General features: G+C 33.3%; 1 protein-coding gene across 1 annotated transcript; it reads left to right on the top strand.

Annotated features, from left to right (window-relative positions):
• The first annotated feature begins 2,668 nt into the window (after positions 1 to 2,668).
• Positions 2,669 to 6,723, top strand: ATS (Homeodomain-like superfamily protein). Its single transcript, XM_086650412.1, has 6 exons — positions 2,669 to 4,113; positions 4,203 to 4,279; positions 4,512 to 4,551; positions 4,830 to 4,974; positions 5,949 to 6,027; positions 6,217 to 6,723. The coding sequence occupies exons 1-6, from the start codon at positions 3,591 to 3,593 to the stop codon at positions 6,412 to 6,414; spliced, it is 1,062 nt and encodes a 353-aa protein (XP_086506538.1). The 5' UTR covers positions 2,669 to 3,590; the 3' UTR covers positions 6,415 to 6,723.
• The last annotated feature ends 17,596 nt before the right edge of the window (positions 6,724 to 24,319 follow it).

Genomic DNA, 24,319 nt, shown 5'->3' with positions numbered 1-24,319 from the left:
CGTCTATGTCAATGTATTTCCGACTACTTTCTATGGATGTCCTTAGTGGGACCTCTCTTCATATGAAAGAAGGTGGTGGTAACATTTGTAATCTGTCATCTACTGATACAATTTTGGGTTATAATTTCAGTAGAAGTAGTTTATACACAATTTTCTTGTGCACTAGACACTAATAGTTTTTAAAAGATCAATTTTGAAAAAAATTGATAAAGTTGTTGGTGAAACAAAATTGTGAAGTGTTTACAAGAAGTGTTGCAAGGTATTTATTTGTTGAGATTTTTCTGTGTGTTTCGATCTAATTAATAAAATTAATATCACAACATAAGGAATAAACCTAAAATTATTAGCAACCGTTGAAGTTGTATATCTTGAATTTGTACACTTCTGAATAATTGGGAGATCGTCTTGCATGTGAATCTTCTCCAAGCTAGAGAAGATTGGATGCTCAAAACTCTTTCTTGAATGTTTCTAACTCTAGCTCTTCTTTAAATGTTGCAGGGAATGAAAGGAAATTGAAGTTTTGAAGAGCATGTGTTATTTTCCATCTTTTTATATATAATCATTTAGAAGACAACATTATCTCGATCAATATATGGTATCCGGTTGAGTTCTTCATTTCCTTACGAACCAATCTTAAAGTCCTTCATCCTAATTAACGTAACTTTTTCTTTTACTCGGTAGCCTATCTTAATGCTATTCAAACTATAGATATAATGAGAAAAAAGGCCTATGGTTATAACAAATCGATGTGAATTGTGCAAGATAAACAATTGGTAAATGATCATTTGCTTTTGTTTTGTTCAATAGGTCAAGAAAAATTTACAGTAGTATTATATCATTTTAATTCATGGTTGGATGCTAGCTCTATCAAGAATATTTGAATTCATGTGATCTTTCTTCAAAACCAACAATGCAAAGGAATGACTTCTTATAAGCTTATACTCTTGCCGCTACCTACCATTTGGAGCATTTGGATAGAATGTAAAATATTTTGAAGTTTCAAAATGACAATGGATTGAATGGTCATGTTGTACTTATGAGGAAGAAATGATGTTTCGTTTCAAGTAACTCGGCCTCCAGGCTCCAAATCTCGCATTTTCTTGAAATTTATGTTATTTTCTACGTTGATATGTTTTGAGCTTAATGCTGATTTATAACGATCGTGTTCTTAAAATGCAAAACTATATATCTTTATAAAAAAAAACAAAAAGGGAGATCATAATTCAGAATAAGAAATGGATAGTCAATACACACTTTAGCATTTTGTTAGAGATTTCCATTCATGATCTGACCGTTTTTTTTGAGAATTCGACTACGATCTACATTAGTCGTTACAAAGCATTGATAAATCAAGAAGATGTGATAAGCACGATAACCGCCTAATCTAAACCATGAATGAAAGAGGCCTAAAACCCGACCAATTTATTACATTATTAACTTTATTTATAGCATAAATTGCATGAGATAAATCTTGATGGCAAACTGCTTCCACCGAAACTTGATCCCACAACCTAGGGGTGGGAAAAAGATCCGGAAGACCGCTATCCGACCCGTTCGACCGAGATAAAAAGTGTCCATGGACACCCGATGGTCATAACGGTCAGTGTCCGACCGGCCCGAAAGAATTGGCGGACGGTCACGGTCAAAATTCTATGTCGAAGGACCGACCGCTGACCGACCGGTACGAGTGACCGAATAGGTTGACCGACTAAACTGTCCTCATTTTTAGAAGTTGACCGTTGAATTTTATAGACATATGAATATATGATGATCGTTGGCTATAGGCATATAGTCCTCTGGAAGACCAAGTATTAGTGCATGGCTTAATTATATCTTGTCAAATGATGATCCACTGTGTTTTTTCTTTTTCATATTTACTTTTGATTTCTTGGCTAAACATCTTCATTTGTAAGTAATTTTGTTTGTGGTAATAAAAATAAAGTTCTGAATTAAGTAAATTTATTGGAAAGTCCGGACCGAGACCGTCCGGTGTCCGACTGGACCGGTAAAATAAACGGTCTTGGACGGTCAATGGACAAAGAATTTTTGAGAGTGACCGTCCGAGTCCGCCCGAGTAAATAGGTGGTCACCAACAATTTATGTCCGAGTCGACCGGTTCGATGAAGTTAGAGTCCGATACCGACCGGTCCGGACCGATTCCCACCCCTACCACAACCTCATGGGCTTAAGAAGGGTGTCCAACCACTGCACCAAAGAGTGGCGGACGACTATAAACCTTTTGAAATGTTATCTTATCGTTTCTTATTTGTTATAGGTCCTAGTTAGCTTCCTTAATTACCACACCGGTTGTTCTTTCATCAATTAAACTACAACGAAAAAAGACCATTCAAAATCCCAAATAAAAAGACCATAAATAAGAAAAAGTACTTATATATGTAGACATCAATGGTGTGAAATTTGGTTGCAAGAAAAGTTGTACCAAAGAAATGTGTATAGGAAAAGTAATGAAGGTAAAATGGGGGGTTAATATATTGATGGAGATGTTACCTTGGGCAAATGAAATCAATAACGGAGTACTAAATAGGGATATCTTTTTGGCATGGAATGACTCATTTTTTAATCCCCATTACATGAAATAAAATGAGAATATTTAAGATTAGGACAGAAGCCTGAGCTTAGAAAAACAGAGAATTAGAAATTGAAAAGTGTGGTGTTGGGGGGGACTAGTTAAGAATTTATTTGTTTGAGTCCCCATCTGTTGACAAGAAGAGAAGAGAGATAAAGCCAGAGAGAGAAAGAGAGAGAGAGAGAGAGAGAGTGATGGAGAGATAGAGAGAGAGAGAGGTACTGTCACTACTACTCAATCCCTACCATAAAACAGTACCCCTTTTCCTTTACTCGAATTCCAACCATTACCCTGCATAATACTACCATTTAATCCTCTTCCTGCACCACCCTCTTTTCATTCTCCATTATTAAGATAAGAAGAAAGAAGAAACCCCAACCCAATCCAACCCAACCCCCTTTCTCTCTCCTCTTTCTTTCTCTCTCTAGGATGTGGTAGTAGTAGTCTTGCTGATCTGATCTCTCTGCTTCCTTAAAGTATACCTTTTCTTTTTTTTCTTCCCCTTTTAACTATCTTTTACCTTCATCTGTTCATCCCCAAAAACTTCTCCATCTTTTCTTCTACTTTTCTTTCTCTGACTATAACTAAGAGAGCCTAGCTACCTCCTCTGCTATTCTCTCTCTCTCTCTGTGCTTTGGTTGTTGTTAACCTAGCTAGCTAGAAAGAACCCTAGCTATTAAAAAGCCTATAGAGAGAGCTTTGAATAGCTTCAACCTATGCAAATCATAAGGCACTCATGATATAATCACAACTCAAATCCTCTTTTTTTGACTCTCATCCCTAGCTATATTATCATCAGTCTTTCATTCCTTCATTCATCTGATCCCCCCCTTCTTCCCTCTTTATCTTTCATTCATTCTTCTTCAATTTCTCTTCGGACTTTATATTATTACCTATTTTTAATCTTACCCAAACTTCCACTTTCTCAATATTCATCCACTTTTTTGCTATTTGTATAATCTTGTAAACCTAAATATTAGATCTGTGTTAAGATAGATTCTCAATGAGAACTACATCTCAATTTCCTGATCTTTCTCTTCATATTAGTCCCCCTTCTATTTCATCAAACTGTGAAACACCTAAAGAAATGGCGGGTTTGGACGGATCGATGATGAGAGCATTTTACGGTGATAGAAGCTCGACAACTCCTTCCGATTCTGGAAGTAGTACTACTGGAAGTGATATAAGTCATGAACAAGTTGCAGGTTCTTTACACTACTTAGGTATAGGTTATAATGCTCATAATCATCACGGAGATGATGAACCGACGTTAAGTCTAGGTTTAGAGTCGGCGGTGGCATCACTTGATCATAATCTTGCACCAACACAAAACCTCAATCATCTCCATCACCACCACCACCACAACCAACACCTTCATCAACCTCAAATATACGGTCGCGAGTTCAAGAGAAATTCGAGGATGGTCACCGGAGGCAAAAGAAACATAAGAGCACCTAGGATGAGATGGACTACAACTCTCCATGCCCATTTTGTTCATGCAGTTGAACTTCTTGGTGGTCATGAGAGTAAGAAACATAAACACCAAAACCCTTGTTTTCTTTCTCTCTCTGTAGTTTGTATCCACTTACACAGTGTGTTCTTGAATAAAATGTAGGAGCAACACCTAAATCAGTTTTGGAGTTGATGAATGTGAAGGATCTCACATTAGCTCATGTGAAAAGTCACTTACAGGTATCTATATACACATATTAGATCAATGAAGAAAATGTTGTTATCTTCATTCATTGCCTCTTGATCATATGAAAGAGGAGATTATAGTATATGGTTATAATATTGTTCTTCTTAATTTATTATATTGTTTTCTAGGGTTTAGTGGTGAGTGAAAAACAAGATACAAGGACAAAAGGGCATCTTAAGAGTATTAATCTTTAACTCTCTAATTCTTTGTATGATATTTATGCAGATGTATAGAACAGTGAAGAGCACTGACAAAGGAACAACAGGTATTTGGATTTTCTCCTCAACAAAAGAATCCTTTATGATCTTCTTCTTCTTCAAAATAACATTTTTTTTTTCTAGGGTTTGATCAAGATTCTGAAATGATGTATATGGTTTATAACTAGATTTTTCTATGATTTTCATCATGAATGATGATATATACTTATGCTTACTATGTACAAAAAAATGGTTGAGATTTTAAGTGACAAATTTAAGTCCATTTTGAATTATTTGGTCTGACAAAAGACAAACAAATTTCTCATTGTGGTGATGAATATTGCAGCAGGACAAGGGCAGACATTTATGGGATTAAACCAGAGGACAGGGTTTATTCATGAAGTTGAAGATGGACTATCTTGTGAAAAATCATTTATCAACAAGAATAATTCTTACACTCTCAATCCACCACCACTACCAAAATCTCCTAGGTTTGTCATATATATCCCTCTAACTAAATACTTTCTCTTACTATTTATATATTATTTGCCTCATTTTTTGTGTGTCATTCATTACATGCAACAATTTATTCAAAAACATACAAAAAAAACTGTCTTGGATATTGTTATATCTTATCACTTGGGTTTAATTGGTTTTGTCTGAAATCGAATTTGAAGAAAAGGATAGGTGTTAAAGTACATTGATATTGGTAAATCTAGGGCTAGCTGCTAATTACTTACATGGGGTTTTTAATAATGTCTTCTGTTTATTAGTTGGATTTTGTTGACTTCTGTTCATCAATGGCTGGAAAGCTGCTTAAATAAATCTAACTACACACAAAACAATGGTTTTTATCACAAAGATTTATAGTTAGTTGATTTGTAATGATCCTTTTAGTCTTACCCATTTATTGAACTTCATGTTTTTCAACTTTAACTAGCTAATACATTGAAAAACTTAGGGTTGTTGAGACTGTTCAAAATTTCAAACCAAATGTATTTGCTAGCCCTATACAATTATTAGGGCTTACAGTAAGGAAGACCTATTTGTCCCTTTTTCATAATATATGTGAAATAGTAGATCTAGCTGTTTTGATTCGATTTGCATAGTAATGGTTCATTTTTTTTTTTTTTCATGATTTGCTTATATTCTTTCTATCACTTAATCAGCCTTTATTCTTATTTGGTAAATCTAAGACTAGATTTTTTATATACTTTATTCTATACTTTAAAGACTTAATGTGCTTTGTTGCCCATGAGAATATAAACCAAAAGCAAGAAACATATATATATATATATGGAGAACTATACGCTCCCCATCTAAACTTGGGGTTCGAATAGAAAAGGGTAATCTTAGAAACAAAACATTTTAATTCACCGTTACATAGGAACGATAAAACATCTTTTCAATGATCATATTGAGTTAGTTCTTAAAACTTTGTAATTAATTAATCCGACTCTTGTAGACTTGAACGGCGAGGATCATGGCCCTTGATAGAGGAGAGAAGTATCTTGGGCTCATTGACTCAAGATGATCTTACTAAGGTAAATATCATATCACATTTTTGTCTATATAATTGCATTTAATTAATTTACCGAAACTCCCATTGTGCTTTTACCTTTTTGTCATAAAACCTCAACGTCATTTTTTTTGTTGATACAAGTATATTGACCTAATTAATATTTGTTTATGCAATGTGGTACTTAGTAAACTTACCTTAATTATTTACCCAGGAGGAAGATCGACATGAGGCGAGTATCCACATACCTCACAAAGAAAAGGAGATCATGGAGAGAGATAAAATATATTTGAACAATGTAGCTTCTTCAAATATGATGCCAAACCTAGAGTTTACACTTGGAAGACAAAGTTGGGAAATTGATCATCACCAACCTTCAAACTGTCATGACCTAACCCTCCTTAAGTGTTAATTATCAACTTCTTAATTAACACACAAAATATCATATTTTTGGTCATGATCATATCTTAATTAGGAAGATGCTTGGGTTTGTTGGTTAGTTGTTATTGAGAAATTCTCATCTCAAATTAGGTTAGAAAAAAAATATGACCAAAGAAGAAGAAGAATGGGAGGAGAGTTACTTAATTATGGGGGTTTATAGTCTATTGCAAGACTTGAAAGTTTTAAGGGCCACCAACTATATTGTATGAAGGTCATTATCCAAATAGCCTAAGAATGCCATATATATGATCTTTATGATTAATATATTTAAGTTGAATTTGACCTTGTGTAATTTAGATTTATTGGTTTGGACTTATAGATAGATAGATATTCAAGTGGGTGCTAATAGTAAAACTGGACTTTCAATATATTGACTAACAAAGAGTTGGATCAAAGTTCAAAACTACTGAGTTGACTCAGAAATGTAAGAACTTGTCAGGCAAAGTTCAGTAAGTTTGACCATGTGTAGCTAATAAAAGCACTGAGATAGAGGTACTACAGACCAAGCTAGGTTGCCCGATTTAGCTATTAGAGCTGCAAGACGAGAGTGGACCAATTTTGAATGTGACCTCTCATTAGGTTTATGTACACACCTTGTACAGGAGAAGAATATGTATCTAATGGAGTGGGAGAGAAGAACGGTAAGATAGGAAGAGTGTAATTAAGATGAGGAATGAGAATAAAAAGAGGAAAATGTGTCTCTGTTCCGCCGCCACTATCCCGACCGAATTCCAGCCGATGTTTCTGCACAGGAGTTAGATACCCCAGCGGGGACATAATTGATAAGAAAAGGACGAAAGAATGGTGGCGTGGGTATTAGGTTAGTAAAATAACGTATTCTATCGTTGCTTAGTAAATGGTTGTCGCGTTACAAAAATTAACCTAGAGCTTTATAAACCGAAGTTATTTGTAGTGAGTGTAATGGAGGTAATGAAGATTTATGGGACATCTAGCATCCCTAGGAGGTATGGAAGTCATGGGGAATGTCATCCCATACATACCTACCTACCATTGAAGCACTCTCGGGTATTATCGTTAGTGATGTTATAATCTTTTTTGCCTAGATGTCATCGCTTTGAAAACATCGTTCTTAGATCTTTGGAAGAAATCCAAATCCAAGAGTTTTTCTTTGTCGGATGTTCTTATCGAGCATCCAAATTATACGGATTGCGATTTTAAAATGAGAGATGCTACAATTACTTAGAGGCTTAGACGTTACTTAGAATATTACATGTTGAATCATTTTCACTAAAAGACAAAGTTTTTTTAAAGTTTGACTATGATTTGGACCGTTCTTTTATTCGGATGAGTCAGCATTTTATCATCTAAGTAAGAAATTGTAAGTAACTGTAGCATCTCTCATTAGACAAAAGTTTACAGCTTTCTATGATTGTGAGTCTTTGTCGCATTCTTGCTCCTACGTGCCCTCACTTGTGGGGGCAAGAGAGATAGATGAGCTAGAGTTTTGTATGGAGAGAGAATTATACGTTGAGACCGAGTAGAGAACTGTTCCGAACACATAATAGCCGTTCAAAACCTAGTTGATTGAAATGTGCAAGAGATAAAGATCTTCGCTATTTTTCAGTTGGAAAAAGAGGAGCAGAATTTCCGAAGTGATCCACTGAAAAGGTTACATGTAAAGTGATATGAGATTCTAAGGAGCGGAGGGAGGGTAATATGAAAGAGGTAAAAAATTGGTTAATTTGATTTAATTTGTAAAAGTGTTTCTAAATACCAAAAAGAGCTGGTGTCCCTTTTACAAAGATACTTTTTTCTTTTACTCTCTCCCTCGAGTGTTTTTCTTATTTTCTTATGCAGACTTTGGTTGATATGTGGATGATGAAGTTAAAAAAAACTGCATGAGAAAAGTCGTCCTCAATTATGGTAACCAAATCAATTAAATAACAAATTAGTTAATCAGTTGCAACTGCTAGGCAGAGGTAGAGTAGTTTTCTAAGTAATTTCAGTCTTTCAAACTCTGGATGTTGATCACCATCTATAGTCTGAGGCTGATATTTCCATGATGATTACTTTTCTAAATAAATTAATTCAGATAGCAAAATTGATATTCCAGTATGGGAAGTTTTATAAGGCCTCCCCAATTTTGTTAAAAGGCCTCCCCATGAACCATTTTACTTGCTAAATTATCACTGAGGGGAGGCCTTTTAACAAAAATGAGGGGGCCCTATAAAATCTCCCTGTATTTGGTTTGACTATGATAGTGAGAAAATCGATCTGATTTTCCAATGGGCAAACCCTCCGTAAAGGCGATTTTCTAACTCATTACCTCTAAACAAAAAGTATTCATTTCCATAGACACCACCAAAGTTGCTAAGGACCTTAGTGTGGTTTGGACTTTGCAATAGTGATGGTGCTTCCTATGTCGTTATATTGTATTGGGTGGGCTAACACGAAAATGTTGAGCAAAGAGAGCCATACTCTTGTCACAACTTACGCCTCATCACGAAGTTCTATATGCGCCCCTCCTTTTTGCTTAGGTGCCCAAATTTTGAGGAATGTTTATCTTTGACATGAGTAGGAGTGGCGCCTATAGAAATAACGAGAGGTGCATAAGGAACTCTCATTTGCGAAGTTATGGTTGGGAAGTTATAGACACCCCCAGCACTCTAACCTCTCTAACTTGGTCCATTGAATTAGACTAAGTCAATTGTCAAGGCTACACACAAAATTAAATAAAGAAAAAGATGAAATAAGAAGAAAAAAAGGTTTCGATCCCTTCACAATCTTGTATCGGAGGGGGCTGTACCACTTCTTTCACACAGTTCTATATTCGGGGGATTTTACTAACTTAAGAGGAATATCGCTTTGGTGAATTTCGACCTCTTATGGCTCCACTTGTACTCAAGAATCTCTTTCAATCAACTAACCCCTCTCACCGTCTAACGGTACCAATGAAGTCACATCGCCAAGTTTAAACCACTCAACCAACGAAAAACTTCAGAAAATGCGGTTTTGATTTGAAACGGTCCACGTCTAAAAGAGAATCCAAGTTTGAGAAGCTTTCCAAAATACATTAATAGAGGCGGAGAGGGACCTTAACGTGGTTATTTTGTGGTCTAATTTTTTTTGTTAGGTCTGCTTTCTCCGTCCAACGCAAACCACAACCAACCATTATCGTGTTCCTATTTCGGCCCTCCCCATTATTCAGAATATTCCTAATCGATCCTCTTCTTTGTCTTCAGATTCAAGAATAACACTTGCGTGTTTGTTTTCTCAACCCTGGAAATTGTATGTGGAAATTGAAATCCAATAGTCCCTTCTTATTGGCTCTCCTTATTCTGAGGTTCATATAATAACTAATATTCTATTGTTTGATACGACACTATTCTTATATCCGTTTTATCGTTATTCTTCTAAAAAAGAAACATCACGGTTAGTGGACTTAAAAAACGGAACTGTTTTCTCAATTTCCCATTTCTTATAAATTTCACTTGATTCCTTCATTGGTTAGAAACCCAAAAGAAGGAAGTAGAAAAAGGAAAGAAACCTAATTCTACTGAATTCGAAAGAGATGGCAACAACTGTAGAGGAATGGATGAATGGAGTTGCAAAAGGAGTTGGAGAAAAAGTTCCGGCAGTACTAGGACGACTCAAAGCCTTGTCAAATTCTAAACATCTAGAACTAATACAACGAGGAGAAAGGTCTCATTCATTTTTTACCATTCGGGCGAATAAGAAAAGAGGGGTTCGAATGGAGCAAAAGCAGAAGCAACAACAACTTGAGACTAATACAATTAGTACTCTCTTGGAGTCCGAGGACACAATCTGTATTTTAATGGACCGGTTTACTCCTTGTTAACTTACCTATAATTGTTATTATAAGATATTTGTCACATATACGTTTAGTGAAACAATTTAGATTCCTCCACTTCTCTTTTTCTTATAAAAGACTGATCTTTGTTTTCCAATGGTGTTTTTTTTCTTTTTGTTGAAAGGTTTTCCTATGGTGTTAGGAGGAGAAGAAGAAAAAGAAATTGTATTAGTTATTTGCCTTTTGAACTTAAATGGGAGACACATGACAAAAAGGATTTGGGGTTTTCATTTTCTTTTTTTACCTTCAATTTCTTACCCAGGAGGAAATTTTTTTTTTTGAATTGTTCAGCGTGTCTCGAACCCTTGACCTCTAGGATGGAAGACTATACCTCTTACCACTCCAACCAAGGGTTGTTGACCCCACAAGGAAAATTTTCTTTGGAGAGCAAAGTTTATCCTATTTTTCTTGAAAAACGACCCATTGTTTTTCACCATTCAAAATTTGGGATTTACGAAAGGTTTTTTTTTTCCAGAAACAATTACATGAGTAAAATAGACAATCATACGTCTTACATTATTTGGCTTTCATACTGTGGAGAAGGACTATCTAGCAACCAATAATATAATGATTGGGTCCTCCACTCATTGCCAATTGGATTTGAGTCGGATGACACTAATGTAAGATGTCATTGTAGTTATTCTTGGGTAATAGTTATTGTAGGGATATTCTAATCAATTTTGGTCGACTTACACTAATACCATTTTATTTTGAGTCAATTTACACGGAGAAGATTTTATGTCAGTTGTCGTATGTGATTTTTATCAAACTCCCAATAAAAATGGACGGCTAGACTGATATCTCTCATAACCGACTGGGTTGTTTTAATGTAATAGATAACTAAAACTTAGCAGAAGAATAGTCTCTTTTTCTGAAGTAGGCAATCAGAGGCACCACTATCTCGTTCTTTCACAAATGTATTGGTTAACTTGATGTGAATCAAGAATACTTTATGGGCACTCTGGTTAGATTAAGCACAAAATTTAAAGAATTTCTATTTTTATTCTTGTTTTGATTTATTCGTATTGTTTTTATTGTAACGCTTAGTTAAGGGTTAGTGGATTTATGATTTTCAGAGTTTCCTTAGAGGCATGAGGTCCCTATTAATTTTTTAGCGAATTTTTTTACCAGAAAGTAAATCTTAATAGCACCGTAAGTCCAATATTAACACAAAATCCTCAAAGTCCAAAATTTTACAAATTTTGAAATTCATCAAACAAAACATTTTTTGCATGACACCTTAGTTTGATATTCACCAATTAAATCATTTTTCGTATGACATTGTTATGTTACTGCATTAAACAAGACATAAATAACTCTTCGCCGTTTACTGTTTAATTTCCTACAACTTAATTTATGTTGCTTAAGAATCAAACATGTTTCTACACATATCTATACTTTCACTAAACAATTGACACACTAGTGATGCATTTGTGTATTTGCATGTGGAAAATATCAGGAGATTAAAAAAAATGAAATTATTACCTTTTTTTTTTTATTAAAGTGTAGACTCTAAACTCATTACGGAGTATATTTTTATTTTGAGCCTATCATTCACCAACAATTTTTTAGCTACATTGCAAGCACAAATTGCGCATAGTTGACAGATATACTAACACAACTTTTTACGAATAAATTTTCTAACTCCAATCATGATTCTGTTCAGGATTGTGCCATCTTTTCTCTTTTGAGTCTTTTGAGGATGACCTATGTTTCTTTTTTTAAATCTTTTTTAAGTTAAAATTATGTATTGTTCAACAAAAAAAAATTAAGTTATGTATGGTATGTTAAAATTTTGTAGGAGCTCTAAAAGTTTTACTCACTAAAGTGTAACATTTGTTAATATTTCACCGAGAATGTCTTTACATCACTTTTTCTTTGAAGAAGTAGAATAGTTTCATATATTAATTTTTTTACGGATGTTAGATGAGAAGACTAACTTCACAAAACATAACAACAATTAGAATAAGAAAGGTTATAAATGGTTCAAAGCTTAATCAAAACTTCTCAGTTTGTGATTAGGTTTGAGAACAACAAGCGTTTTCTCTATAGTTGGTTGTTGTTTCAGTAGAAATCAAAACTTTAGATTGGACAATTGTTCCCTCCACAGCTCCACTATAGCTCCTTTGTCATACAAGACATCCGATATCCTCTTCCTCGTTTCCAGCCATATGTTCTATATGGTTGCAGCAGGAATTCATAACATTAAGCGATTTTTTCAATTTTTTTTGTTTTCCATCCTTTGATTGTCTAAATAAGTTGAATCATTCCACTCTCGTGGAAGTAAGTCTTTCTGGACTTCGGAGGCAAAAAAAACCACAGCAAAAACAAGTAATTTGAAGATTCTTCATCCGCTTTACACGTAACGTAAAATATCTATGGAGTTAGAGTGATGATTATTCCGAAAACAAAGAAAGATCGCCCTATTGATTAAAATACTCTGCCTGAAATGATAGACCACGATTGGTTTTATTTATTATAAATAAATTTTCTAAATTAGGATTGAAATTCACATGCTAAATTATTTTTACAAAAGAATATAGTGTTGGACCATTTGAGAGGACCCTAAAATTGAAAATTTTGTAGCCTATTAATATTGTTAGGTCTTACTGTTTCAAATCCAACCTAAAAGACAACCAACCATTACACCATTCACGTGATACCATCGGTCCCTCCTTGTTCCTAGAATATTCTGAATTGCATCCACCCTAGATATTTTCATTTAAGTAACATGATTATAAAGTTGCCTCGTGTTTTAGAGTTCTAAATTTATTTGAACAAAGATAACTTTGTTTTTAATTCACACATTAAAATTAAATAAATTTTTGAAGAAAACGTATAAAAAGAAAATTAGTGTTTAAATTGAAAAATAACACAATAACGTAACGCTACAATAAATAACTCCACAAATAACAGAATAGCAAAGGAAGCGTATGCGAACTTTCTTGCTACTAGTTAAATTATAGGTAAAATATCAAAATCTAATAGTTTCTTCTCGTTGGCTTCCCTTGTTTTGTGGTTCACAATGAGCACGACTTCTATTTGTTTTTCTTCTATAAAAACAAAACGCCCTCATGGGTCTTGGCCCTCAATCAAGTCCATTCAACTTTATAAAAAGCGGTTTTAAATTCCGCTGGTATTTTAAGTTTTCAAAAGAAGAGGTTTTTGGAAACAACTATTTTTTCTTTCTATAAATTTGCTCAATCTAGCTAGCTAGTATTTGAAAGACCAAAAGAAAGAAAGCGAAAAAGAAAGAAAAAGAAACCCAATTGTACTGATTTAGGAAGAAATGTCAACAATGATAGAGGAATGGATGAGCGGAGTTGCAAAAAGAGTAGGAGAAAATGTTCTTGGAGTACACGGCCGAGTCAAGGTCTCATCAAATTCTAAACAACAAGAACAAGTAACCCAACAAGGTGAACAATCTAATTCTTCTTTCTTTACCATTCGAGCTAATAAGAAAAGAGGGGTCAGAACCGAGCAACAACAACAACAACAACATGAGTTTACTATGACTAGTACTCTCTCCGAGTCGGAGGCAACAATATGTATTTTAATGGACCGTTTCACCCCTTGTTGACTTGCACACAATTGCTAATATAAAGTTACTTGTGTATTCTTCTTTTACTTTTTAACGTAGTTGGCGATCTTCTATTTCTTTCTTTTGATCTTCTCTGTAATGGGCATATGTGTATACTTGTAATAAAATAGATAATATTCCTCCAAGTTGCACCATCAAAATTTAATCTTGCTTTTAAGTGTATTTAGTTACTGTAGTACTAAACAATTTCTTTCATATTTGAGAAAATGAAGTCCTAAGTTTTCGTCCAAGTCCCAGTAAATTACGTGGAAGCTGTGTGCAAATTTTATTTTTGAAACCTCGACAAACTCCTGCAAAACTGTGAAAATCTCATATAGAGTTGAAGTAAATATATAATTCCCTTCATCAAAAAAAAAAAGTAAATAATTCGACTTTGGCCAAATAAGTACTGACAATAAAAGGTTATTTACTTTTTAACCCACAGCTTGAATTATGGATTTCACCAAAAAAAAAATTTATGGAAGCTCAATGCTCAAACCTTAACAAATGTATGAAGAGTATAAATTATATTTGATCTATATGAAATGCAAATTGATATTTTGGGGGTGGTGTTAAAAGCTAAAACCAATTCTACTGGCCCAATAATTTTTTGTTATAAAAGCACACACATTATTTGTACACACAATTTTTTTTTTTTGGTGAACATTACACAATTCATCTTGTTCTCCAAAATCTGGCGTACGACATTTTCCCCAAATTTTCTACGATGGAATTCCATTTTTGTAAAGCAGCTAGGGTTTCCGTCTTTTTTGTTGCCACCGGTAGAGTGTTGGTTCATTTTTTTGTCACCAACATATGTTTGTCTCTACGACATCTCTTTAACTCTTTCTCTCTATTCTCTAAAAACTCTGTGATATCTTTCTCTACTTCTTATCTAACAATCCAACTGGCTTAACTCTGTATCTCTAAATCAACCTTGTCGGCAAGGTCGTGGTTGACAATTCAAGGGTTTAATGTCAAATATTAATCGAAAAGCTTTTTGTATAGAAAATCTCCAAAGTAAAAGAATTTTTGTACAAGTAAATGTAAGAAACATTAATTTAAAAATAATTTTATGTGTAAAAAATTATATTAAATAGTTGATGAATCCAAACTTGAGTTATGATGTTGCTCTAAGAATGGAGTAACAATTTTTCAAATAAAACTTTCTTGATTTCTATACGCTTCTATACAGAATTAAGATTCCGACTTTGTCAAAAAGAGATGGTGTGTCTGCTCTTTGTAAATCCGGTCCGTATTTCACTTAACACTTATTTCTTTTGTATCTACACTATTTCATTGTACGAAAATAATAGGGCTACCGAAATTTAAAGTTGACCTGGAAAGAGTCTAAAATCAACAACTCTGATTTGAAAGTCTATTCTTATTAGATTTGTGTATTGGATCTCGAAAGAATTATGCTCATTGATTTTGTTTTCTCTTCTAAATCGGTCTAATCTTTTGGTGTGTGCATCACTAATGTTTAATGTAACATTTTCCTGGATACTTAGATATTTTCATAAAATATCAACTTCCACTAGACCCGTTGCAATCACGTCTTCTTCAAACCTTTATAGTAGGATCCTTGTTCTTTTCCAAGCATCGCCGTTTTGAGATATTCTACAAGAAGATATTTCCTTGTAACAGCTATTATCAAGACTCGACAATCTTGTGAAAAATTTAACCATCCAAGTATTTGTTCTTAGAATTTTCAACAAAAAAAGAAAAAAAGTATTTATTTGTAGAAGTTACGGATGGAGAACATTAATCAACTTTTAAACCAAAAAAAAGCCTCCAATGAGGATTTTTTCTAGCTAGCTAATCCATATAGTAATAATGTTTACTTCTTTCTTATTGTAAGAGCATCTCCAATGGGATACTCTAATAAACACTCTAAAAATCTAGTTGTCAAGTGTCAAATAAAGATTCTCTTTCCTAGTGTCAATATAGAGACACTCTACATTTGTTTGGTCTCCAATGGAGATCTCTAAAATCTCTTACTTAATACACATGTCCCTCTTCAATTCAATAGATAAAAAGTAGTTGAAAAGGAAAGTTTTCTATTGGTTGAAATAATAAAGTAACACTTAGAGAGTCTCAAGTAGACACTCTCATTTTAGAGATTCTCTCTCTAGACACTCTATAATAAATGTGTCCAACTCATAATAGAGTGTGTAACGAAGTGTTCCATTGGAGATGATTTTTTAACAAAAACTCCAAAAAGTCATATGTGGCACTCTAAGTGTTAGAGATTGAGTGTCCCATTGGAGATGCTGTAAGTGTCCTATCAAAATAATATTATAATGGTTTTAGTCCATTTTATTACTCTTTTTACAAGTAAAGGCATTTAGCTATTGTACTCTCTACAAAGTTCTTTTAAACTCATTTTCGTATGTATGGAACATATATATTGCATATGGAACTATAGGAGAACTAAAAGTTTTGAACCACAACTTCATAATGCAGGGAAACTAGTTATAATTTTTTTGTTCCAGATATTGTATATATGTTAAATTTACGATTATGTGATAATAAGATAAATAAATTGAAGTAGTCAACACAATATTTAACGTGGTTCAGTCGAAGATCCTCATCTATAATCTCGTCTTACATCCACAGAGCAGCCAATAATCACTACAATTGTGGGTTCGATCGTTACATTGGTCAGACGTAACAGGAATTATTGAAACTCTAGGACTCAACTCTAAGGAATTAGGGTTTCATAGTTCCTAATACTACTAGTTAATCTAAGAAGCACAATAATATTTATCTAATACTGATATTAGTAATTACAAGAAATATCCTAACTATATGAAACTTAATTTTTGGATCTTTCAATATCTTTACATATCTTCAAATATTTTTGCATATCTTCAAATATCTTTGAACTTTTGTTGATCGTAGGATTTCGTCTCAAGATCCATCACGTAGTTCATAAGTATCTCATTACCACGCAAGTCGGAACACAAAATTTTGAAAGTGTCTGATTTCGAGAGAGAGAGGATGAAAATACTACAAAAATATATTTAACCTTGGGTGCCCCTGTAATCTTTCCATTGGATGACTGTGAAAGTTAAAGAAGTTCTACAGGCACTTCTCTATCTAAATATATCAGTTCTCTCTTTATTTCCTTTCTGTTGCTTTATCTTTTTGTAGCATGTTTTCATATCAATACCCTTTGTGTTACTACCTAATCTGTTTTTATATTTATATTAATTGTACATGTCTCACTCCTTTACTTGATTGACAATCAATTAATTAAATCACAAATCAAAATCAATTAATTAAATCAACTAAACTGTCTTTTAGGATATTAATTGCGCAAATTATTTGTCATGTACATCATCATAGCCCTCGGCCTTTTCTGGTCACGGTTGAACTTCACACGATGGGCTTCAATTCTGTGGTAACACATCCCAGGGAAATTTGACATGTGCATATCATTTGTCATGTAAGCGAGAAATTTTATTGTACAGGGAAAGGAAAACAGACTCGTTTAAGTATGAAAACAAACCACCCCGTAACTTCAAACTCCAATCCAGTCTCTTTCTCTTTCTCTCTAACGGTTTTCTTCAAGTGAGATCCAAGGAATAAGACATTGATTTCTAGAGAACTTAACAGGGTATCATTGTTTTTCGGTGGAAGGGCCGGAATTTCGTTCACTTTCGAAGGAGAATTCCTCTTTTTTAGTATTAATAAGGTTTTTCTTTTGTTTTTTCTCCATCTTTTTTCAGGGGAAAAGAAGTAAATAGTATGATGATGGATCTTCCTTCATCATGTGCTTATTCTTCAATTCATCAAATCGTAGATATCTGTCTTAAAGAAATGAAAGAAAGATGGAAATCATACAAAAATTTCGATTTGGTTTTAAAAGAAGATGAAAAGAAAAGAAAGACGGATTTATCTTCGCTCCAGAAGATCAAGTTATTAGTAGTTTCAATTTATTGTATTATTGTTGTAATTTTCTTTTTGTCAGACCTTTAGGGTCTCCTTTCACGATCTTTAGGATCTTTTTGTCGGACCTTTAGGGTCTCTTTTCTCGATCTTTAGGATCATTGTGTCTGTGTCTAGTCCAATTTCTTTCCCTTCATGAGGCACTTTGCATTTAAAAGTATGTAACTCTCATGAAGTTTTCAGAGGAGATAAATAAGAATTATCATCCATGTAACATTGTGATTTTATCACTTATGAATGGAAATTGTTTCCTTTAACGTCAAAAAAAAAGTATGAAAACAGAAGTTGCAGTTGATAGAGCTCAAACCCCTCCCACTACAATTCATTTTTTTCTTTTTAGGCTTTTCTTTCTTCAATACCCCCACCCGGCCCCCGATAAAAGTGGTCGATTCAAAATGACTCATATATATATATATATATATATATATATATATATATATATATTTGTTGGGGTCCTTTCTTATAATAAAATAAAATGACTCCTAGTTGAAATAGGATTTATTCACAACTTTGGTAATCTAAGGAGTAAGAGATTTCTATTTCTTTGTTCAGTTTATCCACCATAGTTTTGGTGAAGAGTTGTTATTAAGAGTGTTTCTACACATCTTGTAGAATTGGTTAATCCCCTATTACTTTAAGGAAGAAGTGTGTAACCCATTATTTAATTATGGTGGAAGATTTCTGAACTAGGCCCCGTGATTTTTTACCTTATATCTCGGGGGGTTTTTTGTCACGTTAAATTATCTTGGTGTCTCTACTTTTACTTTCACATCGTTTATCTTCATATTCCTGAACAAGTTAATTAGGTTATTTTTCCTAACAATATTTACTACTATAGTCACAACAAAGGCATTGATACATCAATACTATGTAATAAGAACGAAATCTAAACTTTCCAGAAATTACTAGCATGAAGTTCAACGAAACTACTTTATTTATACTAAAACTCAATCATTCTAGATTTGCATTTTGATAGGATCGAGCCTTCGACCTCTGTGTTACAAAGTAAATGCACGATCAAATGAGTCGCAAGTTGTTGGCTTTTCTAATTGGTGTACTTATAGGAAATTGGGCCGAATTTCGTGAAATTTTTTGTTGGAAAGGCCAATTGACTTTTAGCATATTTAGGCACCTAACATTTTTTGTTGTTGTTGAATGAGGCACCACATAACTTGTCAAAATACTCCTTAAACCAAATTTAAACTCAACCTATTTTCTATGATGCCCATATTTGTACAAAATAATTCCTCCTAGCCCTAAGAACACAAAACTGAAAGCTTGCAAAACGTCGGTAGCTGAGCGAGAGAGGGAGGATGAATTCGAATTTTTCGAAATGAATTTGTTTAACAAAAAAAAGATCAAGTTCTTTTAAATATAAGATTCTCGGTTAGAGCTTTGATAAAAACTGGTTCAAGATTTTCACAGGTGTTCGTTAGTGTCAATTTCAATTCCTAATGAATTGAATGGAATAATTTTGATAGATAAGTATATCGGAGTTCAATATTTTGAGGACCTTGAGTGAGTTTAGGAGACTAAAGAAGTTCAGATTGAGCAGCAGAGGAAGAACTTGAAAGTCATCTTCTGAGTTTGCAGAAGCTTGCGATGTCTTTTCACCAAGTTAGGTAACTACGAAGTAACTAAGGACTGTAAAACTTTGATGAATCATTTTTAACGAAGACAATTTTCTTTGGAGAGATTTAGCTAAATTTCACCTGTATTTATCACCTTAGAAAATTATAGTTACGTTGAAAGATTTTTTTTTGTAGGAATAAAGTTACTATTTGGACTTAAATGATATTAGACGGGGTACTAAAGGTTCTGATTTAGAACCTATTTTTACGCTTTTTTTTTTATAAATATATATATATATATATATATATATATATAGTTATTTTTTTTTTTCAGAAAATTGTGTCGAATATCCAATTTTAAATTTTTTAAGTTAAAAAAAAAGACAAGTTAATTTTTTTGAGTAAAACCCCAATAATTGTCTTTTGGTTGGTTAAAAACTCAATGTTTTTTGCAAATGTGTAGCAAAGTTGTTGCAAGGTATTGCAAAGCTGTTGCAAGGTGTCGTAAATCTCTTGCAAAGTTGTTGCAGATTAAAGAAATACTTAGAGAGTTGGAGACTAAAAAAAATTGACAGATCATTTTTCACCAAAACAAAAAATTTGTAGGGAATTTTAACCAAATTTTCCTTTTCAGGAAATTGAAACAGTGTTTTTTTGTTGAAACATATATATAGTTAGTTGGTTAGTTCAATACTTGAATAATTGATTTTATTATGGATGCTACTATATGCAACTTCAGTTTTGCTGAAGACAACTATTAGACAAAAATAACTAAATAAAACTAACAAAAATATTGTCCTAAATTGCTAAACAACACCAACACCAGAAATCAAGTATAACCGAATTTCTCCTCCATTCTCTACATAACTCTACAAAAATTATTAAACAAAATAACTAAATAAAATTAATTGAAATTTCGTCTTAAATTGGTAAACCCAACACTAAAAGAAAAAAAATCAAATATAATCGAATTTTTTCTCAAATTTCTATTACCATAATTAATTATTCATACATAAAATTTATTCGAACATTAAACTAAGAAGTTAACCAAATATTAACAAATAACAAAAAGAAAACAAATATATATTTTCAAAAAAAAAAATCCAACGGATATATTTTCAACACAAAAAAAAATCCTATAGGATATTCATAAAATCATACTACATAAAATCACTATATATATTTTTTAAGTTTAGTTTAAACCTTAATAATGTATATTTCACAAAATCATGTTACATAAAAATAATGTATTTTTTTAAAACCTATAACACTATTTTTTTTTTTAAGATAATACTAATACAACCAATTTTATTTTTGTTTAATAATTTAATAAAGGAAAAAATTGTGTCTATTAAATAATTTTGGGAAGTTAACGTAGTTGTATTTTGCAATCTAAGATTCAAAAAATTATTTGCTAGATAAAACCAATAAATCGATCTCTAGTGTTATTTAGCAATTTAATAAAAAATAAATGGTTGTGTCTAACAAATAGCTTTACGAAGCAATTATGCAGCTTCATTTAGCATTTGTCTTTATTATACTGATTAGAGATTTCTGGACCTTGTTGTCAATTGTAGTCACCAAAAAAAATTGTAGGTTTGTCGTGTTTTAAATAGGGGTTGGGTTGTACAAAGTACTCAGATTAATATTTCATCTTCTCCTACCAAATTTGTTGCGCATATATTAATGGTCGGTCATATTAATATTGCGATTACATATTGGAAATATATAAAGAGAGCAAGCCATGTTCGCATGAGAGTTATGTATATTATGTTTACTCAAGAGATGTTATTGTACAAAATTTTACTTTTTGCTCGATAAAACTATTAGAAAAAAATAACTGACTAAAACATGTCTAAAATTGCACAAAAGTGTAAAGTATAAACTGTTGGAGAGAAGACAATACTCCTTTTTTTTATATAAGCGATAAAAAAAATTCTCTCTCGTTTCAGGGACGGTCCGGACCCAAAACCACCAAAGCGGTCGCTTTGGGCCCTTACGTAATTAAGAGCTTCAAGTTTCGAATTTTGTATGATATTTACAAAATAATAATTATATTTCAAATAGATTTAAAACTTGAGTTAAGTTGTAGCTTAGTGGATAGGAGGATGGTTTTGTGTAAGAGGTCAGGGGTTCGGTTTCTCTTCTAAGCATTATTATTAAAACTATTATTTATTTTTTAAAATTTGCACTATATTAGGGCCCCAAATTTTAACTTTGCTTGGGGCCTCCCAAATGTTTGGGCCGTCATGTTCGTTTGTGGTGAGAACAAAATTTTTTTTTTATATCGTAAAAATATTTTCAGTAAAGAAATTGCCTTGAAAAAATCGTTACTACTATCTTATAGAAAATATAAATAAGTTTTTTTTAGTGTGAAGTAAATAATTTTATTTTTTAATATTACATTGATTAACAACACTTGAAAAAAAAACGACATCTTTTTCGTACTATTTAAATAAGAACAAAAATATTGTTGAACAAATAGCTTTATTAAGCAAGTATTTAGCTTCATTTACCATTTTTTTTGTTGTTTTGTTTTTCTTTTTTTTTTTATGAAGATTTTTTTTTTTTGTTGTTGAAGATCTTCATTTGCCATTTTCTCTCTTATATTGAAACAAATAGCTTTATTGTTATAGGATTGTGCGGACCAGCTTTCCGGGCTACTAGTGATATTGTCCCCTTTGGCATAACTGGGCCTCACGATTCGCTCTACTGTGATGTGGTCTTGGGAGGGTGTGTTGTAAACCAATCCCAAATTGGTGGGAGACAGGAGTGTGGTGCTCCTCTTAAGAGGTTAAGCACCCTTCCCTAGAGAGTCCTTTTAAAACCGTGAGGTCCAGGTGTGCCAAAGCGGACATTATCACTAGCAGCCTGGAAGGTTGGTCTGCACCATCCTATAACACGTTATAAGCACGATTCACTCTATTGTGACGTGGTCTTGGGAGGGTGTGTTGTAAAGCAATCCCACATTGGTGGGAGACAGGAATGTGGTGTTCCTCTTAAGAGGTTAAGCACCTTCCCCTAGTGAGGTCTTCTAAAACCGTGAGGCCCAAGTGTGCCAAAGCGGACAGTATCACTAGCAGCACGATCTTATAATACGTTATCAGCACGATTCGCTCTACTGTGATGTGGTCTTGGGAGGGTGTGTTGTAAAGCAATCCCACATTGGTGGGAGACAGGAGTGTGGTGCTCCTCTTAGGAGGTTAAGCCCCTTGCCTAGTGAGGCCTTTTAAAACCGTGAGGGTGCCAAAGCGGACAGTATCACTAGCAGCCCGGAAGGCTAGTCCGCACCATCCTATAACATTTCTTTCAATGTATATACAGATATAAATATTTGTTGAAGTAGACCCGACCCGTTTATGTTGCATTGGTCTAACCCGACCCATGAGCACTGAAATATATCTTGGTTTTGTACTGATTATTCTAGTATCTGTCATAATCAAGAAAGTCTCATCATATTGAAACAAAATCTTAACTGATACTCATCCTGTCTCTCTCTCTCTCTCTCTCTAATATCTGGCACAATTTCCAGAGTGACCCCATTAATTTTACATTTCCATATTTACCCTTCACTCCATTGACAGTAGCTTTTAGTAGTAGGTTATCTACCCTCAACGTCAAAGAGCTCTTTACGTAAAGAGGGAGTGCTCTAGTAATGCTTTTTCTTCTTCTTTATTCCAAAGTACATGGTAGCTTCTTAGCTGACCCCATTCATCTTTCTTTACTAATTAAATCACAGTGCCTTCTAATTTGTCAAATTTGACCAAAAATTTCGGCCACTCTGTTTTCATATAGAGCCATTCAGAGGGTGATTAGTCAGTCTTTCACAATAATTAGTAAATAACGTCGGTTGATTATTATAATCCGTTTTATTTATTTAAAGAGTAAAAAAGCATGGGGTTTATGCTAAGAACACCCAGAAACAATGATATCCTCTTTCAAAAAAAAAAAAAAAAGAAGATATCCTACCAAAGTACAATGCCATATATTATAGTCAAACCACAAAATAAACTATGGTTTGTTAATCAAACTGTGGTTAGGATTTGGTTTATATGTAGGAATTCAATCCAATACATCACACGGTTTGGGACTTTTGAGTCATTTGGTACAAAATGGATCGTAAAGTACAACACGAAACTTACAAAAGTAAAGACACACATGAAGGTAAATGAGTACAATATTGCAGAAACAAAAGAAAAAGATCCTAAAGGTCACAAAATAAAAAGACCATAAAGATCACAAATGAGAAGACCCTAAAAGTTGTGAACTTTACTATACATAATTATATGTAATCAGGATGAACCAAGTAGACACGAGTTACGGTTTCATCAAGAACCCCACCAAGTTTCTCGAGGAAGAATTTATGAATGTCACCGGAGACATTGACATTTGATTTCAAAGTTGAACGTTGAGTGATTCCATAACTTTGTCTTCTTGTTGTTTATGTATAATCTTCCTTCCTCCATTGATATTTTCTTCTTATCATAAAGATACGGAAACCCAGATTGATGAGGAAGAGAAGGAAATTCGGATATGAAAAATATCTTTTAGTTTTTTCCTCTTCTTTCATGTTTTCTTGAAAATCTCTCAAAACTTCTCAAAGATTTCGCCAACCCAGAATTACTCTTGCTTGAAACTGCCGTTACCTAATATCTATAATTATCTCCTCAAGTCTGGTTTATCTAATTTCCTAGATCATTATAGATCATTAGTGTAGGCATGGGTTGTAATTGAAAGAGACAGTTTGGAGAGATGGTACCTCATTACAGAGAGAAGAAGAAGAGATGATGAAAACTGAAGAACTGAAAAATGAATTGCTCTCTACTTTCAAAAAATTATTATAGATTAAAAGAAAAATATATACATAACAAGAGGAATTCCAGAGAAGGAAACCTCCTCCGGAATATATGAAGATCTCGGAAATTCTCGCTAGGGGAGA

This window comes from Eschscholzia californica, unplaced genomic scaffold (genome assembly GCF_041429995.1).
Source record: "Eschscholzia californica isolate CP2 unplaced genomic scaffold, dmEscCali1.0.p SCAF_6, whole genome shotgun sequence".
In the NCBI taxonomy this organism is placed as follows: Eukaryota; Viridiplantae; Streptophyta; class Magnoliopsida; order Ranunculales; family Papaveraceae; genus Eschscholzia; species Eschscholzia californica.
Note: the sequence above shows the minus strand (reverse complement) of the source record. Positions and strands in the feature narration are given on the sequence as shown.